Consider the following 23434-nt stretch of genomic DNA (forward strand, 5'->3'; position numbering starts at 1 on the left):
TCCCTTATCCAGGATTCCTCAAAAGAATCCTTGAGTGCCTGCTGCTGCTGCTGGGGGTAGATCTTCATCCCAGAAAGGGACCAAGAAGACTACTACTAGTAGTAGTTTAAAAAACAATTGGCTGTTAAACTATCCTTTGATAGGGGAAGCAAGTATGACAACTGTCATCCAGTTGCACAGTGGATCACTGATGCCATGATGGCTGTGATAGTTTAAGATGGTGAAATAATAGAAATTGAGGATGATAATGTGGAGAAACTGCAAGAGGAGGATGCGGTGGATATTTGCGTCCTATCTGTGGCTAATGAGGACATTGATGATGAGGGTGTATTTTGCACAAAACAACCACCAGTGGCAGCAATTCTTGCTTGTGATAAAAAGAAAGCCATTATCATGCCTGGGTATAAGACCAGAAAAGCCACATCTTGGGTGTGGAATTATTTTAATCCAAATCCTGACAACAGTTGTGAAGGCATCTGTACCATTTGTGAGATAGAGACGTTAACCATCTAGGCACCTCCTCCCTGTTACATTTGCAGTGAGTTAATGCAATTTATTTAACAAAATTATAATAATTTGTAAATTAATAACAAGCTGTCCAGTATCAGCTACCAGCAGTTTGGACCAGCACATGCAATCTCCACCACCAACTCCCTCATCATAAACCTCCTCCTTAATGATTGGAGGTAGAGCTTTAAAAAAATTGTTTTGTGGGGGCCCAAACAAACCAAGGAGTTCAGCCACAAAAGTGTCAGTCCTAGTGGCTACAGTGCTTGGTTTGTTAAACTGTGCATGTCCTTTTTAATATCCCACATACAAGTGGGTGAGAGGGACAATTCCATCTTGCACCTCTTTTCAAATACATTTTGCACAATTTGGGACATTGCCGACTGACATTATTATAGTTTATTATACTGTCATCCTGTCTGTCACTGCTGTGTGATAATGTTTCATAGATGTCCTATATTTTTTAAACTGCCTTACGTTTGTGCTGCTGCTCTGCTACTTACATTAGCCAGCCAGCTCGCTGCAGCCTTTGGCCTATATTGGTAAAAAGTAGTGAAAACAATTTTGTGAGCTGTGAGGTGGTTAAAAGTGATTGGAAATGCCTGATTATTATTATTATGGTTAATCATACTTTAGGAACAAAAACAGGCCCAAATTATGTGATTTTAGCTGTTTTTATAATTCTTTAAAAAAAAATACAAAACCAAAACATGCATGGGTGATTTTGTAAAACCAAAACCAGATCCAAAACACAAAGGAGATACAGATCCAAAACCAAAACCAGCAAAAATTGCCCGGGGCACATCTCTACTACATACTGCCCAGTGTCAGAAAGCTCTGTCTCCGTCCCAGGTCATAGGTCCTCCAACAGGATAATGACCCAAAACACACAGCTAAAAATACCCAAAAAAGGATAAGAACAAAACATTGGACTCTTCTGCAGTGGCCTTCTATGGGCACGATTCTATTCAACGCGATGTAAATAGCGCTGGGAGATAGCTCCCGGAGCTATTCAATTCATCGCGATGTTAGGTCGGGGAAGGCTCGTTCTCGCGCCTTAAACAGGGTTTAAGGCGCGATAATGGGCATTCCCCGACCTAACTTCCCGGCGCAAGGCTGTTTTCCAGGCGCGAAGGGCAGAAAACAGCCTCGCGCCGGGACTTTTGTCGGATTTCTTCTCTCATCCCTGGAGGAATGAGAGAAGAAATCATTAGTCGGACTTGGCTGTGCGGTGTATTGAATAGCTCCGGGAGCTCACTCCCGGCGCTATTTACATCGCGTTGAATAGAATCGTGCCCTATGAGACTTTATCTGAGTACTTTAGAACTATGGAAAGAACTTAAACATGCAGTCTGGAGACGCCACATATCAAACTTGAGACAGCTGGAGCAGTTTGCCCAAGAAGAGGGGACCAAACTACCTGTTGACAGGTACAGAAGTCTCATTTGGAGCTACATAAATTGCTCTTAATGAGGTTGTGCAACAAAATGTTATGTTAAAGGTCTCATTATTTTTGTCAGTGCCATCTGCATTTGTTTTACTAATTAAAAAATTCTGTTGAATCAAAAATCAAATTGAAAGTCTTATTTCTATTAAATATGGAATATTATTGTATCTCAGAAGACATACTAGAGGGTTGAGATCCTGGTCGGACCTACCATTGGTGTACGCTGGGCAGAACTTTGACCCGGTGACACTGTGCAGAATTTTGACTCAGGTAACCTGTTTTGAGCATTCCACTGGATGGTGTTGGATGAAAACTTCACAGGGGAGTAGAAACTGATTTGTTATGCCTAATGGAATGGTTAGGGTCCCTGTCGGACCTTACAGTGGAGTACGCCGTATAGAACTTTGACCCTTCCACTGGATGGGCCTTCCACTGGATGGATTTGGGCGACATAACATAATAAAACTTAATAGTTTGAAGATTTAAACGTGGGCAATGCCAGGTACTTCAGCTAGTAATATAATATATTTAATCTGTTTTCAGGGCTGTAATTATGACTGTGCGAGTGGTGCTGTCGTCCAAAGTGGCGGGGCGGCACCATTGCTGCTCTCTGGCACCTGCATTTGTCTTGCAGGATGCCTGGAATGGAACCCTGCAGCCTGTAGCATAGAGGAAGTCTGGCAGGTCTGCCCCTTTGGACCTGCGAGTCTTACCCTGCCCATAGTCCAGAGGGTAACTCATGCCAGGCTTCCTGCTGTGTTCATTTCTTGCCAGCTGACTCCTAGCAGGTGCTTGGTATTACAGCAGTTCTGGGTACGTTGTCAGTGACTAGCGGCAAATTAAGAGCACTTTTACATGCTATTTTGTTGAAATGCAAACTGCTCTATACTAGCATGGGCCTGTACAATTATTTGTATGTCATTTGTCTATTTGATATGGTCTTGTTTTGATAGCATGTTATAGCAACAAGAACCCTTGTAGTTTAAACTACAAAAACACGTTTTGACTGTTTATTAAATTTGAAGAATTTTTGTTCATCATTTACATTGCATGAAATGATTTCTTAGATCTCACACAAATCAGAAGCACCACTCTGTAATGTCAGAGAGAACTTTGCAGTCTATTGTTGATCGATGTGCATAAAAAATGTGCATCTTAATGAGTTTTGTAATCAAATATGTATGGAATGAATCATGTTGTAAAACTGTATTCATGTGTGACAGCATGGACATTGTAAAACTTATGACTGCTTAGACCCCAAGCCTACTAACATTGGCATCCATGGATTGTTCTCTGCCAACCCTGCAGAACGAAAATAGGCTTACGACAGTGGTTTTGTGCCTTATTGCTGGTATCCCAAGCTTTCCTAATGGGACTTGGTAAACTAGTTAATACAGAGAAAGTGGGAGCCTGTTGTGCATTCTGACCACGGGTGCAAGGCTTGAGCATGCTTGATCCAATTTAAAATAAAATTATTAAAGTATTGCAGTATATGAAACTATTACTGGAAATGAAGAAATTCTACTTGTATTTTGATTTAAAAAAAATATTTACTTGTCAATAATTTCAAAAAAACTTTCACTATTAGAAAATAAATTACACAAACATTAACATTTGATATGTTAACAAGGCATGTCGGTGCACACAATGCAGGCGCACACAATGCAGGCGCACACAATGTTGGCGGTCAGAGTCCCGGTGCAGGAATCCCAACAGCAGTCAGACTCCTGGCTCCAGAATCCTGGCGTCTGTGATCCTGATGGTGAGTATTAAGGTTAGGGTTAGGCACTAGGGGGAGGGTTAGGGTTAGGCTGTGGGAGGGGAGGGTTAGGGTCAGGAGGCGAGGGAGGAGTTAGGGTTAGGCTGTGAGAGAGGAGGGTTAGAGGTAGGACCACAGCGGGAAGCCTTGCATGAGTTCCCACTGGCGAAGGGTTAGAATTACCTGAATGCGTCTGGATTTCCATCGCCAGGATAACGCTGCCGGCATTCTGACCGCTGGTATTATTGGCGCCAGGGTTGCATACCCATCCTGTTAACAAAAAACATTTGTCTACCTATTAAATGTAGGTATACCCTAATGGTTTTACTTATTATCCTACAGAGCTTAGCAGTTGCAGTATTTTAAACAATTTATTAAAGAGTCAACGCTTCTGGCCTTAAACTATTTTCCAGTGCTTACTGCTGGCCGAAAGATCTCTGTGGGAATGCCGGAGTTAGCCAAATTATCAAGGATGGTTGTACTTGCCTTTAAGACAGGCTTCAGCCAGGGATGTTTCAAGAGAGGAGGGGGCCTGTATGCAGTCTCCGTCACGTACCCCCTCCTCTCAGTCTGGCGGCCGGCAGCACAGCCAGCACCGCACTGATAGACGGCGGCCATTTTCCAGGTGTTTTTACAGCATTGACACTGGCGCTGATGTAGGACTCTGGAGATGTAAGTATAATATGGGTGCAAGGTGTGCCATGGGGTCTGTGTGCACCGCACACCCTGCACCCATTATAAATACACCCCTGGCTTCAGCACCGACAAAGAAACTTTGCTGGTTAGCAGCTCGTGCACATAACACTTCCTCTTTCCGCCGGTAATGTTTGTCTGCTGGTGAAAAGAGAAAACTAAGCGTGTAGAAGGCGGATTCCGTCGGCGCCCTTACAAGTGCCCTGGCATTTGTTTATTAACATTTATTTAAAGTGCCAATATATTCTGTTGCGATTTATAATTGGGAAAAAAATAGAATCAAAACTAAAATGGGATATATACCTACAAAGCGGCAAGAGGTCCCTGCTTACCAGCTTACATTCCATAGGCAAACACAGGGGGGGTTTCCATCTGCCTGGAAACCCCCCTCCCCAGCCCACACCATGACCACAATAGAAATAGTAATAGAATAGAATTTTACTAGAGCTGCATGTTCTTTTCAGTATCACAAATGAAATAATTAGCACCATGTGTAGATCTTCTAACATGTATAAGCCAGTAATAAATAACCTGTGCACCAAATAGGATATCTGGAAAACAACCACTGTTAGGGATGTGCTGCTATAGAGCCCAATATGTACCTATTTGTCCAGGGCAGTGCTAGGTTCTCCCCCGGGCTCCCGGACTTGCTCCAATGCCCTGGAATGGTGCCCACATCTGAAAAAAAACATTCTGCTCAGAAAGGATGGACCTACTGCCGCATCTAATGGCTTACTGTGATCGCTAGGCCTGTATATGCTGGAATTATGACACACAATACACTTTGTATGAAGCATATTAAAGCTGGTTAAGTGCTAATTCTACCTTCTTCATGGACTGGCCACACTCACTCTAAAATCAGGCATTTGGAAACCCCCTCTAGAAATCCTGCGTTTGCCACTGCATTCTATAGGGGAATAGGAATTTGATATACGAGGATAAGGGCCACATGATGCAAATTGGTACAGGCATATTGCAGAGTTCAGGGTTATGTGAGTGTGGATGTGTGGTACTTTATTATCGCAGTGATACATAATGATAGTCATTGCTGCCCACTAGCCACCAATGATAAATAGACCCCTAAGAATAAGTATTTATGTTTCCAAGCATAGTAGATAAAACAAGTGTGCACTAGTTAGTAATTTTAATTAATGCTATATTTGCATGTATTAACATTTTGCTTGCTCAGCTCAGGGAAATACACTGAACTGGGGCAGTGTTCCCAGTGAGCAAGTTTTCTAAGAGAAATTGTGAAATATTTCAAGTAACATCTATCAGAGATATCCTCATTTTATTGTTATACTGTATATACAGGCTCTTTTTTTACAAAGTAATATAGAAGAACTCTGTGGGCCTGAATTAGGGCCTTATTCAGAGTTGATGGTTGCATCTGAGGATGTGAGGATGCACCAAACAGTATTTGAGTGTCTAAAGACTCTCAAAGTAGGTGTCTCAGTCCTTGCACATTCAGATGCACGCTTGTCAGGGCAGGCGCTAGGTTTCTCGGCACCCAGCGCTGTTCTGTACGACACTCCCTCTGACCTACCACTCCGCCCCTTCCCTCCCCCACTTCCTCCCACCAAGGTAATATACAAATAACTCCTGTGTGGGGTGGAGGGCAGGGTTTTCTCTGAGCTGGCTAGGTTGCGGTCCTGGTGCCCTTGTGTGGCCGCATAGGCAGAACGTGCCTGAGCCGGTCACTTGTACACCAGGGAAGGGCTTGTAGCAGTATTTGCCTAATGTCACAGAAGCAATACTGGTAAAACCAACACAGCAGCGCATACTTGCCTATTTTTAAAGTATCCTCTATGGGCGAAGAATGGAAAGGAGATGCAGCATACCACTTAGGGGACGGGGCCAGACTCCCAAGTTGTTAGACCCAACTAAAGGCAGCGAATAGCGGGCCATGGGGAGGGGCGGAGCTAAAACAATGCAATTTGCATCATTCTAGCCCTGCCTCCTGCATATGGACCAGCGATTCCCGGTATCATCGTCTATTGTCCTGTTTGTGCTGTACCCAGCTGCTCCCCAATGGCTTCCTGGTGATGTTGGGGAGGCAGCATTTGGGAGTGCAGTTTGTGTGGCCCCCTCCTCTTTTAGTTTTGGGCTACGCTGCAGCACCAGCTTTAAAACCACCACTGGTAACAACACCATTTACCCAGTGATTTCTTACTAATTGACTTCTTAAGTGGAGGCAGCAGGGTGTTCACTATGGGGTCCCTTTACTCGGTAGACTGGGTGCACCACACAGACTGCACCCATTATAGATAGACCAGTGATTACAGAACTAATAGTATATTAATGGGTGATCTAGCACAAAAGACTGTGTGGAATATAGTCTAGAGCTGATGCTTGTGTTGATCTACAGTTGTGCACTATGTTGTGTATTTATTTATTACATAATTTGGTATGGGATACTAATTCTTTCAAATTAAAGAGAAAAAATACAATATAGTGTTACTTCCCAGTCTTGTCATGAAACCAGTGAGCAAAACGCAGCCTCACTAGTTATTTCAGTAGCTTTTGTATAGTTTATATTTATATTAAAGTATAGCATAGAATATTCGGTAAGTTTCTAGTTTATACATTGATATTTCAAACTTCTACTCCCACACTTGAAATAATTTCTCATGTGATTTACTCTGGTTTAGAGGTAGAGCGGAATTAGCATAGGAAAGAGAAATGTTACTTTGATCCTTCTGTAGTACAGTTCTACGCTTTTCCTGTCTTACTGTAACTTTCTGTCACACTCTCAGACTTGACACAAAGGCCGGATTCTGTTCCAGAGAACTCATTTCAAGCTTTTATATCAAAGTTTGTGTTTAAACCGAGATGTGACCCAATAAAACTCAGCCCATAGTTCTATCTTGACATTAAGTGATCATCCTTTGAAAAAGATTTTTTTCAGATCTTTTTATTGCATCAGCAACAAAAAGTGAAAAGAAGCAGAAGAATGCAGATAGGAGCTTACAGGGAGACATATGGCCCTTATAAAAATAACAGAATGGAAATGACTCAGAAATATTTTTACCTCTCAGGCCGGGTGTCCCAGGGACAGCAGTGACGCAGTTATCGAGATGGAAAATTGTCTTTTGCAGTTTGTAATCACAAATTATATATAGTACAGCATTGAGACTGCCCTACAGAGCAAATATTTGCAGAAGAAAAGGATGCCGGAAACACTCTCCACTGATTATGTGTTGCAGACAGCTGACCTCTGTAATTATAGGTCTTACCTCATCCTGTGGCTGAGTGCAGGGACCTTTCTAAAAATGGGGTATTTTACTTTCAAGACAGTTGGCCTCATCTCAAAACCACCCTAAATATCTAAGGTTTTATTGGGTATGACACATCATTTCCAGCTGCTAATTGCTATTGCTATCTGGGCAGTCTGGGCACATAGTTAACCCCTCTGCATAAATAAATAAATACACGACACATTGCACAACTGAAGATTAAAGCAACCATCGGTCCTGGACTAAGTTCTGCATGCTTTATTGTGCTAAATACCCATCAATCCACTATCAAGTCTATAATATCCGCTCATGACCCCGTATTCGTTTACACTGTAACTACAAACATCGATCCCCTCACCCCAAGTTTATGGATATACATAGCAGGTCTCATATTGCAAGAATATCAGATTCGTAGGGATGTAAAGCACATTCATTCTCACTTTGGGGTCTATTTATCTGCAGTTGCCTCACTAACAGCATTGGTGTTTCATTGAAAGGGACTGTGATGATGCAACCAAGCGATGCAGTGTACATACAAAATGCACAATCAACCGTACGATGGCGCAATCTGCCATTACATGCTGCATGTCACTACCCCACGTTGTTCATTGAATCATCCCATGTGACGTGCAGCACAGCACGGGGGGACGATGCAATGAAGGATGGCCAGGAACGACAGATTGGGCGTACACACTATACGACGTGTACAATATATCGTTCTGATCCATGTCGGGGTGATAAATCGTATGATATATTGTATGGTTTGTACCCAGCTTTATTTAGCATTTGTGCCGTAAATCTTCCTTTGTGGCTTTACAGTGCATGCGCAGAAGACCTGACACTGCACGTTCACTTTGGGATTGGACTTTGATGTCTTAATATTTTTTATTTGTAGTAATAGGATCTACAGTCAGGTGCATAAATATTGGGACACTGACAGAATTTTTATATTTTGGCCTCTATTCACCACCACAATGGCTTTGAAATGAAACAAACAAGATGTGATTTAACTGCAGACTTTCAGATTTAATTTGAGGGTAATTACATCCAAATCAGGTGAACGGTGTAGGAATTACAACGGTTTCTATATGTGCCTCCCACTTTTTAAGGGGCCAAAAGTAATGGGACAAACTAAACAATCCTAAATCTAACTTTCACTTTTTAATACTTTGTTGCAAATCCTTTGCAGGCAATTACAGCCTGAAGTCTGGAACGCATAGACATCACCAGACGCTGGGTTTCATCCCTGGTGATGCTCTTTCAGGCTTCTACTGCAAATGTCTTCAGTTCCTGCTTGTTCTTGGCGCATTTTCCCTTCAGTTTTGTCTTCATCAAGTGAAATGCATGCTCAATCGGATTCAGGTCAGGGGATTGACTTGGCCATTGCATAACATTCCACTTTTTAGCCTTAAAAAACTCTTTGGTTGCTTTTGCAGTATGCTTCGGGTCATTGTCCATCTGCACTGTGAGTTCTGAAGCATTTGACTGAATATGAGCATATAATATTGCCCAAAACACTTCAGAATTCATTCTGCTGCTTTTGTCAGTAGTCACATCATCAATAAATTCAAGGGAACCAGTTCCTTTTTCAGCCATACCTGCCCACGCCATGACACTACCACCACCTGCTTCACTGATGAGGCGGTATGTTTTGGATCATGAGCAGTTCCTTTGCTTCTCCATACTCTTCTCTTCCCATCACTCTGGTACAAGTTGATCTTTGTCTCATCTGTCCATAGGATGTTGTTCCAGAACTGTAATGGCTTTTTTAGATGTTGTTTGACAAACTGTAATCTGGTCTTCCTGTTTTTGAGGCTCACCAATGGTTTTCATCTTGTGGTGAACCCTCTATATTCACTCTTATGAAGTCTTCTCTTGTTGACTTTGACACATATACACCTACCTCCTGGAGAGTGTTCTTGATTTGGCCAACTGTTGTGAAGGGGTTTTTCTTCGCCAGGTAAATAATTCTTCTGTCATCCACCACAGTTGTTTTCCGTGGTCTTCCGGGTCTTTTGGTGTTGCTGAGCTCTCCAGTGCGTTCTTTCTTTTTAAGAATGTCCCAAACAGTTGATTTGGCCACACCTAATGTTTTTGCTATCTCTCTGATGGGTTTGTTTTGATTTTTCAGCCTAATGATGGCTTGCTTCACTGATAGTGACAGCTCTTTGGATCTCATATTGAGAGTCGACAGAAACTGATTCCAAATGCAAATGTCACACCTAGAATCAACTCCAGACCTTTTACCTGCTTAATTGATAATGAAATAACGAGGGAATAGCCCACACCTGTCCATGAAATAGCTTTTGAGTTGATAGTCCCATTACTTTTGGCCCTTTAAAAAGTGGGAGGCACATATAGAAACCGTTGTAATTCCTACACCGCTCACCTGATTTGGATGTAATTACCCTTCAATTAAATCTGAAAGTCTGCAGTTAAAGCACATCTTGTTTGTTTCATTTAAAAGCCATTGTGGTGGGGAATAGAGGCCAAAATATGAAAATTCTGTCGATGTCCCAATATTTATGCACCTGACTGTATGTACTACTTATTGATAGCTGAGTTAAAAATGAAAGAAACCAATATTAGTACAGGTTGAGTCTCCCATATCCAAATATTCAGAAATACGGAATTTTTTAGCATGCCTGAGATAGTAACACCTTTGCTTTTTGATGATTCAATGCACAAATTATTAAAACTATTGTATACAATTACCTTCAGGCTTTGTGTATAAGGTGTATATTAAACATAAATTAATTTCATGTATGTACACAAAGTTATTGAAAATATTGTATAAAATGACCTGCAGGCTGTGTGTGTAAGGTGTATATAGACCATAAATGCATTCTGTGCTTAGATTTGGGTCCTTTAACAAGATATTTCATTATATTATGCAAATATTCCAAAATACAAAATATTCCGATATCCAAAATACCCCTGGTCCCAAGCATTTTGGATATGGGAGACTGAACCTGTAGTAGCACTAACTATATAAACAATGTACACTATTGCCTTGAACCCCCAAATATGACAACACTGATCCCTTCTCACACACTATTCTCAGCAGCAATTTGAAATCCCCCAAAATGCTCCAAATGAGCTGCTAATGACTACTGGAGAGAATCTCTCATGGGTCTGTACTTAATATGCTGCTCATCCATGGCAGGAACAAAGGGGCTTAAAGTCTCCCAGAGAAAGGTCCGCACATGGAATAAATGGCTATAAAAGCCGTGCCTGGACCCCACAGGTAAATGTCACACAACCTGCTAAAGAGATGGAGTACAGATGTGTGAGAAGAGGACATGGAATCCATTATCCTAAGGCTTTCTGGGCGGGAGAACAAGAGATCAGAAGGAAAACATTAAAAAGAAATTTAATTACAGGATCAGGTTTAACTCGGGCAGATTCATTTAGTCATGAGTACTGGATGTTTTGTTTTACAAGCCTGTATTTTATTCCTCTCTCTCTCTGATTTAAGGAGCACACCTTGTTCTGATTTCTGGCTGGTTAGTGTGCCAGACAGAAGTGGCAATATGACACTAAGGTAGAGAGACCTGAAATAAATGACATACAGTACTGACCTGAGCGGCCTCTATATCCCACTATTACAAAACAGTTTTCTTTTTCCTGCCATTGCGCTACCAGCCCAGCAAGTAAGCAGATTCAGTCTGCATAATAATGGGGAAAACTCAGGGGGGTCTGTTAGTATTGCAGACATGTGGCTCTGCATCAGGATAAGCACCTGTTTATAAGCACGGTCACCGCACACAGAATGAAAGGTGGCACCAGCCTTATCCAGGACTTACTTTAGGGATGTAGCCTTATCCTGGCTGGGTTTTTGTATAACTGCCTATACTTTCTCTAAGCTAATTCTTGCATGTTGTAGATATATTGGTGTGGATGGTAGGCCTAAATGTTGCACCTTTTTACTTGGATTAGAAAATGCTCAGTCCCTCATTTAGAATACACTACTGTTCATTACCACTTGTACATACTATGCAGCAGGGCAGGGCCATAACTAAGGTAGTGCGACCAGTGCCATGGCACAGGGCACCGCAGGGCAGGGTGTGCTGTCCAGGCCTATCAATTTTCCTGTTTATTATCATTCTCACTAGTAGCTTCCTCTTATTTTATCCCGAGCATCTCCTGGCCTCTCCTATCTCTTCCCTGGTCCTTCCCCATGAGACCATGGCCAGGGTCGTAGAAAGGTAAAGGAGGGGGCATGGCCTAATTGCGGGAGGCGTGGCTACTCCCCCACACAGCCATAGGAGACTGCTCCGGCTGCTGTCTCGCACTGCAGAACAGCACAAGCTGTGTGCTGAGCTGCTGTGAAAAAGGGGGGGGGGCGACGCCGAGCCCCGCCGGGCCCTTCTAGCAAGCTTGGGCCCGGATAAACTGTACCCGCTCCCTCCCCCTCTCGGCGCCCATGACCATGGCCCTTTTTCGGGTGTGTTATCACGCTATTTAAAAAATAGTGAGGGCGCCAATGCTCTTTCTGGCACAGGGCACCAATAAGTCTAGTTACGGCTCTGCAGCAGGGATACTCGTTGCCCTCGTACAGTGCATGGCTGCAAGTGCTGGCTTCCTTTGCACTAACAATTATATAACAATCTATAATTGGTTATCTGCATACTAACAACTTTTACAGTACATCCAAGTGTTTCAAAGTTTGCAAACTTTAAAAACGCATATTTACAGCATTTTCCATAACCATATTGGCACCATAGGTGCATGTTACTGTGTATTGTCCTCAGCCCCCTTTCCATTAACCTCATCCCACTTTTATACTTATTATTTTGTGAATGAAATCAGTGTAACGTCCCAAGTGTTGGCCCTAGTGGGTCACACACAGGGGCCTATGTATCAAAGCTTGATGAGAGATAAAATTGTGAGAAAAAGTATTAACCAATCAGCTCCTAACTGTCATTTTTAAAACACAGCCTATAAAATGTAAGTTAGAAGCTGATTGGTTGGTGATTTATATCTCCAAATTTTCTCTCTCATCAAGCTTTGATACATAGGCCCCATACTCTGCTATTGATGTTTTTGCTATTGAGGACAGGTAATAACAATAAAACAAACAAAAAAATGCTCCACACAACATCTGATTCATCTTTGTGACAAAGTGCATAGTGCTGGTATCATAGGGTCATATCTGTGTGGGTTTCACATGATTGGCTCAAAAGAGTAAATAAACAAGTTTAATAAAAAATACTTTTACACTGTGCCATAGGAACATTGCGATCATATGTTATTGCTGTGCAGTATGGTGCAGGTGAGTTACATTCATAATCCCCGTTGAATTGTGGTAAATAAATAATAAAGTGTAAATGAGATACTGCACATTAAATGAATGGGAGTAAATGTGTTAAAATAACTCTACAAGCCATTGTATTACTGTCATCTATTTCATACAGGAGGACACTCTGTAACCTGCCCCATAGAGTATAGAACAGGAACTATTCCCCTAGAACGCATGCTGTTTATACGGATAAGGGCTTTTCACTGGAATTTGGAGCACCATGCAATGAATGATACTAAATTATATATGAAATGACCCCTATCTTTCCCAATAATGGTCCTTATCTCCTATACATTACATAGTGTAGCAGAGACTGTAATAGAAGGCGCTTGATAATCATGTAAGATATTATCATTGAGCAGCAGCAGCAGCTGTTCCCTTTTATTTCTTTCAGGGCTGTCAGAATATCTGGTTCACTGATAAATAATCCCAATACCTGTACTGAAAAATGGTACATACTGTACACTGTACTTTACATTTTCTGTGCTAGTTATTAGGAAATCATTATTGCGGGGGGGAATGCTGGTCTATCATCACTAACCATTCAAAATGTTATATTTACAGCTCATTGTATGTTTCAAATGGGATTTAAAGGAAATAAAATACTGTCCGAAATAATGGTATCAAACTACATAGTTCTTGATTGCAAAATGCAGTGATATTACCTAGGATGAAATCAATTGATTACTTCTTTACTAGACTACTGCTGTAGATTCCTGTCATCTGCTGTAAGATGGGGAACCTTTCAGCACAGAAATGCCGATTTGAAACAGGATTTTCTTACAGAAATATTATCAAAATACTCTTTTGTTCTATTTATTAAACAGGAGCTTTTACGTAATATGGTTTCTTTTAATAAGTACATTTCTTATTGTTTGTCCCCAGCAGTTCCCACTCACAGCAGCATAGGGCAATTATGAAATACACATACTATTACTGTGCATTCCTTTATTAGAAGAAAAAAATACATTTCTTAAGCCTTCTAGATGTATTTTTTTTTGTCCAACTGAGCCTGTCTAGATTGAGAGGCGCTGGGAGTAAATAAGTCTATTTGCATGTTACAGTTCAGTAGCTGGAAACTCACTCCTGGCTTCTATTATTTAGCTCCTGGTATACATAATATAGCAAAGTCCTACATGATGACAATCTATAACTATTGTGTGACAAAACAGGACTATAGGACTTTATTATATGGGAGTGGGAAGTGGATTTTATGGACACAGTAATAATCTTTATTTTATATTAAAGCACCATAAGAATACCACAAATAAGGAGTGCGCCAAGAGAGGCATAACTTTTATGACTCAGATCCACAATCTGCAAATCTACTCCTTATCAAGCTAAATGTACTGTACAATGGGCATATTTACCAAAAATCATATCGGTGGGTGTGATATGTATTACCGCCGGGCGCATGGCCGGCGGTTCAATTCCCGACAGTGGCTGCCCGACAAAGGAAGACATCCCAATCGTCCTAAAGGTAAGTATCAACTAACCTAACCCCCCTAACCCTAGCCCTCCTTAGGAGTGCCTAACCCTAACCTACCCCCCTTGTGCCTAATCCTAACCCCCCCTTCCCCGCTGCCTAAACCTAAGTCCACCAGGGGGGTGCCTAACCCTAACCCACCCTCCCCCTAGCCTAACCCTAACCTCCTGGGGGAATGCCTAAGCCTAAGTCCCCCCCGGGAGCCCTAAACCTAACCCTCCCCCCCCCCGCGCGGCTGTCCGCTGCGGCGCACAACATCCGCTCAGTCGGGATGCCGTGCGCCGGTCTCCCGACGTCGGGCAAATTACAGGCGTCTACATTTAGACGCCTGTCATTCGTCCCTAGTTGGGATAAAGCAGTCTGGAAGCCGGCGGTCGGCATTTAGACCGTCGGGTTCCATGCTTCCTCCCCTTTTGGCACCCAAATATGATGGGCTCCTCAGAGATGGATGCAGCACGGCAGATCAGGTGTGGTTTGGTTGGATCAGGAACATGTCTTGATTTTTATGCATTTGTAAAGCGTAGAATATGGCGTCACTGGGCTGCATAATGCAGGTTTGTAGCCTATGGCTTGGCCCACTGGATTATTACGAATAAAACAACAATGAAGGGGAATGTGTAACAACCATAAATTAAATGTGTCTCAAAGATCACCTTTAATATTTATTTTCTAGAATGCTACACTGTTAACGGGGCTGATTACAGAGGAACACAGAACCAGACCTCCTTGGATTGTGGAAAGCCTTGCCTCTTCTGGAACGAGACCTTTCAGCATCCATACAATACTTTGAAATACCCCAATGGTGAGGGAGGTTTGGGAGACCACAACTACTGCAGGTATGAATGCAGAGTATTCCATGCCATGTTTGTCGCTTACAGGTCACTTTTCCTTTGCCGATATTGTTGTAAATGTGCCATAAATTTCAATGACCCCTCATTATACTGTAAAACATACTTATATTTTTTTTATCAGATATTACAATATTCCTTCATTCCCTAAATTGCCTTTTTTACTACAGAACCCAAATGATCAGTGAGTGTGTGGGAGCTTGTTATACTCTTAGGGGGAAATTCAAATATTTGCGCTGGCTGCTGTCAGTGATGGGCGTCAGACAGTGAAATTCAATTGTTGCTTCGTTCAGGTGTGATAGATACCGAAGCCGGCATTTCTGCTTGCACCCTCCTGAGGTAGCAAGCAGAAATGTGCAATAAGTCATGGTTTTGGCAACCCAAACTGCTGTTTGGGCACCCTAACCAGGAGTTTAAACGGGTTTTAGCTGTTTTACAAGGCTTAATCCGTTCTAATTGGTCGCCACAAGCGCGATAATTAATGGGCGCCCAAAAACAATTGAATTGCAGCATTGGGTGCACCTTACTTAGTGCACCTTAAAAAAACAATTGAATCGCCCTCTACTGGGGAGGTCTGGATAATTTCCAAGCACAAATTACAGCTGTCAGTGGCACTAATAAAGAGTGGACCCCACTGAGAGCATTAGCTGCCCAGCAGACAGTCATTCTGAGTTTTCTGTCTGTAAAATACATTTTAAGAAGACTAATGTTAAACCTATTTTATCACTGGGCCTAACTTTTTCCTAGACATTGCCAGAACCATTCACTGTAATGGTTGTGTATGTGCCCTGCAGTGCTGGCATCTGTGATTGGCAAACAGAGAATTGCCAACTGAGCAGCAGGAAAAAGCGATATTTATAGACCATGCCTTGGCATCTAACACTGACTACAGCATTACATGACAGCATGAACTTGTATAGACAGAAAAATATAGTTATTCCAGTCTTATGTTCTACTACAGTTCTTGGCTTGCTGTGTGTCTGTTGCTTGGTATGTGGCCCAGGCTACCTGTCTAAACAGTAAAACTTACACCCTTGTATACAGGTAGTGATAGTCATCACTTAATGAATATGAATCTAAATAAGTTTGTGACTGTCTTCTGATGAGATGATTGAAGTAGTTTAAATTGTGATTGATTTTTAAAACAGACTAGTATACATTTGGTATTTGCACACAGTTTATTATTGGCTCTTATTAAATTTGTAAGGTGTCGTGTATGGTCTTGTAGAGTCATGTGAAAATGGCAAAATTTTACGGTGTACATTCAGCTTCACATTCCTTTGAATTCCCACTACACCCTGTAAAAACATTACACAGAGCTTTTGTAAGCATGATGATCTATAAACCCCAAGGCCAGGGCAGATTGTGTGCAAAATGACATTTACATTGAGGTCTCAATTTTGTGATTGCTGTGCGGTGTCAGATCAACCTAAAACTGTGTAAGGTGGGAGTTTAGGCCATGTCTTCTGGTTTATAGTGTGTGGTTGGCTTGGATGTCAGATATCTCCTGCTTGCCGTTGAGAATGGGAAAGTTGGCCTATGCAAGTCAAAGCTGTCAAATTTGCATAAAATGAGTTATCACTGAATATATGTTCTTTCTTTTCCTTCAGAAATAAAGTACTTGTAAAGATCTCAGCTTCTGGTGGTACGTTTACCTATACAGGTTGAGTCTCCCATATCCAAAATGCTTGGGACCAGGGGTATTTTGATTATTGGAATATTCTGTATTTTGGAATATTTGCATTCCATAATGTTTTAGGAATAGGGCCCAAATTTAAACACAGATTGTTTTTATGTTTCATATACACCTTATACACATAGCCTGCAGGTAATTTTAAACAATATTTTTAATGTGTGACTTAAACAAAGTTTGTGTACATTGAACCATCAGAAAGCAAAGGTTTCACTATCTCAGTCATGCTAAAAAACCTTCCGTATTTCGGAAAATATTTTCATATGGGAGACTCAACCTGTACTGATTTTCACCTGTGCTTATAGCATCTGTTTCAGAGGGGAGTTTCTTCATTTTAGTTATGGTGGGGTGTGGTATTGTGGTATGAAAAATCGGCATTCAGAAGGTCGACATTAAGTATTTTGATATCAGAATGTTGACAGGTTCTAAATGTCAAGTAGAAAAAAGGGGGGGGGGGGTTTAACCTCCTATTGTTCCTCCACACTAAATTATACTTGCAACACTATGGGGCCTATTCATCATCACTTAATTTTGACAAAAGCAGGTGAAAAAGCACATTTTCACCAGCAATTGTTACAATTAAGTATTCGGGAAGTTCATTAAGAAGGTGAAGCAGGAGACATCACAGATATCTCCTACTTACCTTCTGTTTGTGGAATGGCCCGCTGTCCCCATACACTAGTATGGGGATAGAATTCATCAAGCTCCGAAAATATTATATTTTCGGAGCTTGACTGCGGGGGCATTCACCATCTTCAGATGGCGAATACCCCCGCTTGTTCTTCGCCGCCCGCTCTTCCCTATGGGAAGAGAGTCCGGCTTGTGAGAAGGGATCCTTTCGGATCCCTCCGCCCTTGCCCGGCTCCTTCCGCCGGACATCAGGGTTCTTGTGCGCATGCAAGACCTGTAGGTCACGCATGCGCACCGCCGTCGCTGCTCCGAAAAGAGCAGTGAAAAGATTCACTGCTCCGAAAAGGAGCAGTGAAGCCGCTCGTGGGGGCAACTGATTTCACATCAGCTGCCACCATGCCGGAGCAATGATGAATTGCTCCGGTTGCCGCGGCGAATTAGGGTGTTAATTATCGGGGTCCGAACGGACCCCGATAATTAACATTATGAATAGGCCCCTATATGGTAATACTGTAGAACTTCAGAGATATTGGTTGCATGCATTTGCAAATACATGGGAAGCTGCTAGGCCACATCATGGCTTCTCTGTCACTAGCAGTTCCTAACACTAAGGGGTCCACGTCCAGGGTGCAGGGCACCCCAAAAAACCTCCAGCCCAGGACCCCCCAGGCCATCGCACGAAAAATGGAAAAAGGGGGACAGTGCAGTGTAAAGTATAGATGTGTACAAGTAGTTAACAAGTATCGAAAAAGGGGGTATAAAATATGTGAAAAAATGACATGAATTAAAAACAAACATAAAAGTTGATGTGAAAAGTAACTATGTGTATTAAGTGGTGATGTCCTGAGGAGGCCCAGCCAGACCAGCCTCGGGGGCCCTACACCCAAACGCTCACCCCAAATGTAATATATACCAATTATAAGGCCTCATGATAATGGCACATATATATTTAGTCAAATGTAAGGCCTCATGATAAAGGCACATACATAAATGCATCCAAATTGAGAGCCAGCTTACCTGGGAGTCACCCCTGGGAACTCAAACTAGCACTACTAGAACCAGCATGTCCTCCTAATGCTGGCTCATTCATGCATCTCATGACAACAAACAAAAAATGGCAGCTGATCAATAAATCTGGCAGTACTTTTCAGGTGCATGAAAGGGAGGGGGTCATACCAAGTAGAAAAGGGGGGTTAACCCCCTATTGTTCCTCAGCACACTGAATTATACTTGCAACAATATATGAAGACTATATGGTAATAGAAATTCAGAGATATTAGTTGCATGCATTTGCAAATACATGGGAAGTTGTTAGGCCACGTCATGGCTTCTCTATCACTAGCAGTCCCTAACACTTAGGGGTTCACATCCGGGGTGCAGGGCACCCCAAAAACGTCCAGCTCAGGACCCACCCAGGGCATCAAATGAAAAATAGTTTACACTGCACTGTCACCCTTTTTCCATTTTTTGTGTGATGCCCTGGGGGGTCATGGGCTGGACATTTTTGGGGTGCAAAAAAGATAGCATGGTGGTGGGCTTAGTTCTTTACTGAGAGCCTTGAGTGGCAGAAAAGTAACCATTTTGCTGCACTGGTGAGGTGTGCTCATGTTTAGCACACTGGACAGGCTGAATTCACCCTGCTGGGGTCAGCCGCACCATCTTACTGGATGGGCTCTGTATATATTATTGGTATGATAGTCGGAGAACCTCTCACTTCTGTGGCATTGTTGTTAGGGCAAATGGCTCATGCAGATGTTTCAAATGAACTTACGTTAAATCAACTGGCTTCACTGATTAGCTGTCCTTTCTTTCTGTCGCACTTTACTAATTTATCTTTATATACTGTGTATTATATTGTGTTACATTGTAATGGGTATTATGCATTTGTAGCAGATGCTGTCATCAACCCCTGGGCCGTTTATCAGTCTGCATCACTTCTTGCAGGTTGGCAACGGCTCTGGAAATTATGCAGGGTGGGAACAATAGAAACATCTCATCCAATCTTCCATCACTTTGGAAACACCTCCCGAATTCATAGTAACTTTTACATTTACCTCCTAATAAATTGCTCAGTTTAGTCTGGTTTATTACATGATTCATAAGACTGAGGAGACATTGATACTTTGTTTATTACATGTTGCACTTTTCTGTGGTTTAAGATTTTATTATATTTAAGAAGGTGCTAATGGAGATATAAATGGTAGACTCTAAGGGCGGATTGTGAGTGGCAAGCAAAGTGTCTGTAGTAGCTGCATAAACCTGATTTACTAACTTATGCTAATGCGAGAGATCGTGCACGTGCAACCAAAAAGCTGTGCTGCCCATGATTTTGCGCTAGCTGCAGCAACCATCTTCATTCATATTCTCACTTGCACCAGCCCCATGCTAGTTGGAGGAGATCCACCAGAAACAGGCTTTGCTTCCCTGTACGCTCTTCTCAGAATCACACTGAGCTATAGATACATGCCCACAACACTCGCAGTCCCCTCACACTCCTACAAGTCAGGGTGGTAACATGCAATCACATTGTCACCACCCAGCTCCCGTCCCAATGCCAAACACCCTATATCATAAAAAGACAAATCCGGCTAAGTTCCGAATAAGATAGACACATTGGAGTATCTATAATCGGTGAGGGGTGCACACGGCCCCTGAGTCCAGCGCAAATCATTGGAATAATGGCAAAGGCAGCCATTTTCCTGGAGATTTGCTCATGTACAGTAGAGGTGTCTCCAGGACCATAGCACGGGTGCCATGTTACCAGAGACCCGCGCATGCACTGTAAACTCTGGCACAAAGCAAGAGTCTACTGCGCTGCCAAAAAGGAGGGGGCCTACATTGAGTAGTCTACAAATGGGCCCCCTCCTCTTAAAACTGCCCTTGGGTGGACATATGCAAAAATGCATAATTCGCATTGTGTATGCGCAGTACGCAAAAACTTGCATTTTGCGCACATGTACACACATCCATTGGACTCAGAAACAGGCCCTAAAAGTGAAACTATAGGGTGCAAAATGACTTGATTCCCAGAACTTCGTGGTGGCAGAGCTTTCAAGTACTTTTGTGAGACGTTCTGAGGAAGCTGCTGAGAGTCAATTGAGGCGGGAAAACGCGTCAAGGCTATATCTATACTACACCAGCTGGAATCCCTTTCAGTCCCTGGGATTCATCCGCAGGATTGTGGCATTAACCCTTCAGCAAGGCTGCACAATAGGATTGCACCAGCAACTGGGGAGTGCATGAACTACTGTACCACTTAACTATTTGTTTGTGTATACAATTGGGACAGAGAAGTATTATAAGGTTTTACCTACTGAATACCCAGCTACCCATGCATTACTTGGCCAGAAATGTAAGCAGATGGAAGTTAATATATAACACCTCCTTATTTTGAAAACCCTGAGAACTGCAACTAAAGGTGGGTATCCACTTGCTGACAATGAAGGACTGAACGATAACAATATTGTTATTGTTCAGTTGTTCATTATACTGTACAGTGCCCACACTGAACGATGTCGTTCAATGCAGGCACCCTCCCTCATCCCCGAACATGTGGGAGCGCGCATCGCTGGTCATTGCCGGCATATCCTCTGCACAATTAATGAACAACTGAACGGTAACGATGTTGTTATCGTTCAATCGTCCATTTATATCGGCAAGTGGATACCCGCCTTAAGTCTATGACTTCATGTTATTAAGTCAATGGGCTAAATGAAATAGCCTGCGAGCCGGCGTCGCAACGGGAATACATACAAGTATGCCCGTATTTTTAAAGCAACAAGAATGGTTAAGGATAAAATAGCTTGGTTTATCCTTTAACATGATTGCTGCTTTAAAAATACGGGCATACTTGTATGTATTCCCGCAGCCGTGCCGGCTCGCAGGCTATTTCATTTAGCTCAATGACTGCTTCACTAACCCTTTCATGTGCCTGACTGGACACTAATGCAATAAGGAAAGCTGATTACAATTCTGATCACATGCTACTATTAATATAGTGACTGCTTCACTAGCCACTTTCTATGTATGGCTGATTGGTAAATAGATAGGAAATAGTATTATTTTCATTGTTTTCTATTGATATTATCGTTCTTTTTTATTTCTTCGTGCCGGCTGGTGTGATTGAATTGTGAACAACTGCTTAATACCTGTTTACTGGCGCTTTCTTTTCTCTTGATATTTGCCTTTTGTGAGAAGTTACAAGTTTGTGCACCCTCCCGCAGAGCAGGGGATACCCTTTGATTTGGGGGCACTGTAGGTGACAACCCTCCCAATAGTACCACCACGTCAGGCAATGATTCACCCCTCCACATCACTGCTTTTTACCTTAGCAAGTGGAAGGTGTAGGTGACATCTTCTGTTCCTTAAAGTGGGGGTGCAGCACTTAGTGGTGACATCATGACCAAGCGCCACACTCCCAGCCCATCACGGACATGGAGGAGCAGCAGCCGGCAGTGTCACAGCTTCAGTGGCCAGCATCCCCTAATCATTATTGTGCTATTCTATAGCATAGGTTTGCCTATTGGCAGTGCTAGCCCTGTCTCCTCCCCTTTCTTTTAGTTAAAAAAGCTCATCCTGCAAGCTCTCAAGTGTGCCTAATACGCAGTTAACAAGAAACACTCTCCATCCATCAGCTTATACAAATTTTAGCCACCCCACAGACACTATCACCTTGGCTGGAAAATCTATGCACTTACATGTAAAAAGTGAAGTCATAAAAGAACACTTGCGATGTAATTTTATACTTTTTTGGTTAGGAAATGAACCGTAGTGAGAAATTATTCCGGTGTGAGATATACTGCAAAAATACTGTAGTATTATTCTTCCTTTTACATTTTAGTGGTTCATGAAACCCCCCTCCCCCCATAAAAAAATGTACATCTGTAGCAGGCCGAAATTCTGCCCTGTGGTGACCCTGGAGCCCAAACTTGTAATGTCATCATTGATTTTCTGCATGCACTGAGTGGTTAGAGGAATACCTCTTAACCCGCAGATCAGGATAAATGTGCCGACTGTAAGACATCTGGACTGTGCCGCCGAAACTGGGACAGTTGGGAGGTATGTAATACGGTATGCAGTCGTGATGCCGAAGGTCTAAATCCCGACTGTCGGCATCCCTACTGTCTAATCCCGGCAAGGGTCTAATGACAGGCGTCAAATCCTGACGCCTACCATTTTACCTATGCTGGGAGCCCGACGCCCGGCATCCCGATCCATGCGGCTGGCGGTAAATCATACCGATGCCATATAATACCAACACTAATCTATTCTATTCTACATATAAGAACACTACCACCACATGCACCACGGTAAATTTATAGAGGGATACTCTGCATGAGGGCTCTGTCCCACTGTCACGATTCGGAAGACATTGCCCTAGTCTGTCCAGGAGTGGTGAGGTGTGACTCTGCATAGCATAGCAGGGATGAGTGGGTGCTACACGCATCTGCCTGTGGTGTGAGCGACAGTGAACAGTTCATCGCAAAGGGACAGGAGGGGGATAAGGAAGCTAGGCATGCCCACTGACATCACAGCACATCCGTATGTTTTCATGTTATTAATAAGAAACTAAAGGCAAGAAACTTAGATGTCAGATCTATCAGACATACACTCAGTAAATAGTCATATAATCCAAATGCATTACTCAGGGAAATGTACAGTATGATAAACAATAAGGCGTCCATAACTTTATTGCAATTAAACACAATATGTAACAGCTTACACTAACTTATACTAAAATAAAGACAGGACACAGACTGCTTTGGTTAAATGGTCATAACTTGCTTTTATTAAAGGTATGACCCTGAATTATACTTTAATTATTGAATTTAAT

The 23434-nt window shown here is 42.4% G+C and overlaps 1 protein-coding gene across 1 annotated transcript in view; it reads left to right on the forward strand.

Moving 5' to 3' along the window:
* KREMEN1 (kringle containing transmembrane protein 1) overlaps positions 1-23434 on the forward strand; it is a 203706-nt gene that overhangs the window by 64386 nt on the left and 115886 nt on the right. The window contains exon 2 of the mRNA XM_088449112.1: positions 15104-15266. Within this exon, the coding sequence (XP_088305238.1) occupies positions 15104-15266 (163 nt within the window). The remainder of the gene's footprint in view (positions 1-15103; positions 15267-23434) is intronic.

The sequence above is a fragment of the Taudactylus pleione genome, unplaced genomic scaffold (assembly GCF_031769625.1).
Source record: "Taudactylus pleione unplaced genomic scaffold, aTauple2 ptg000479l, whole genome shotgun sequence".
NCBI lineage: Eukaryota > Metazoa > Chordata > Amphibia > Anura > Myobatrachidae > Taudactylus > Taudactylus pleione.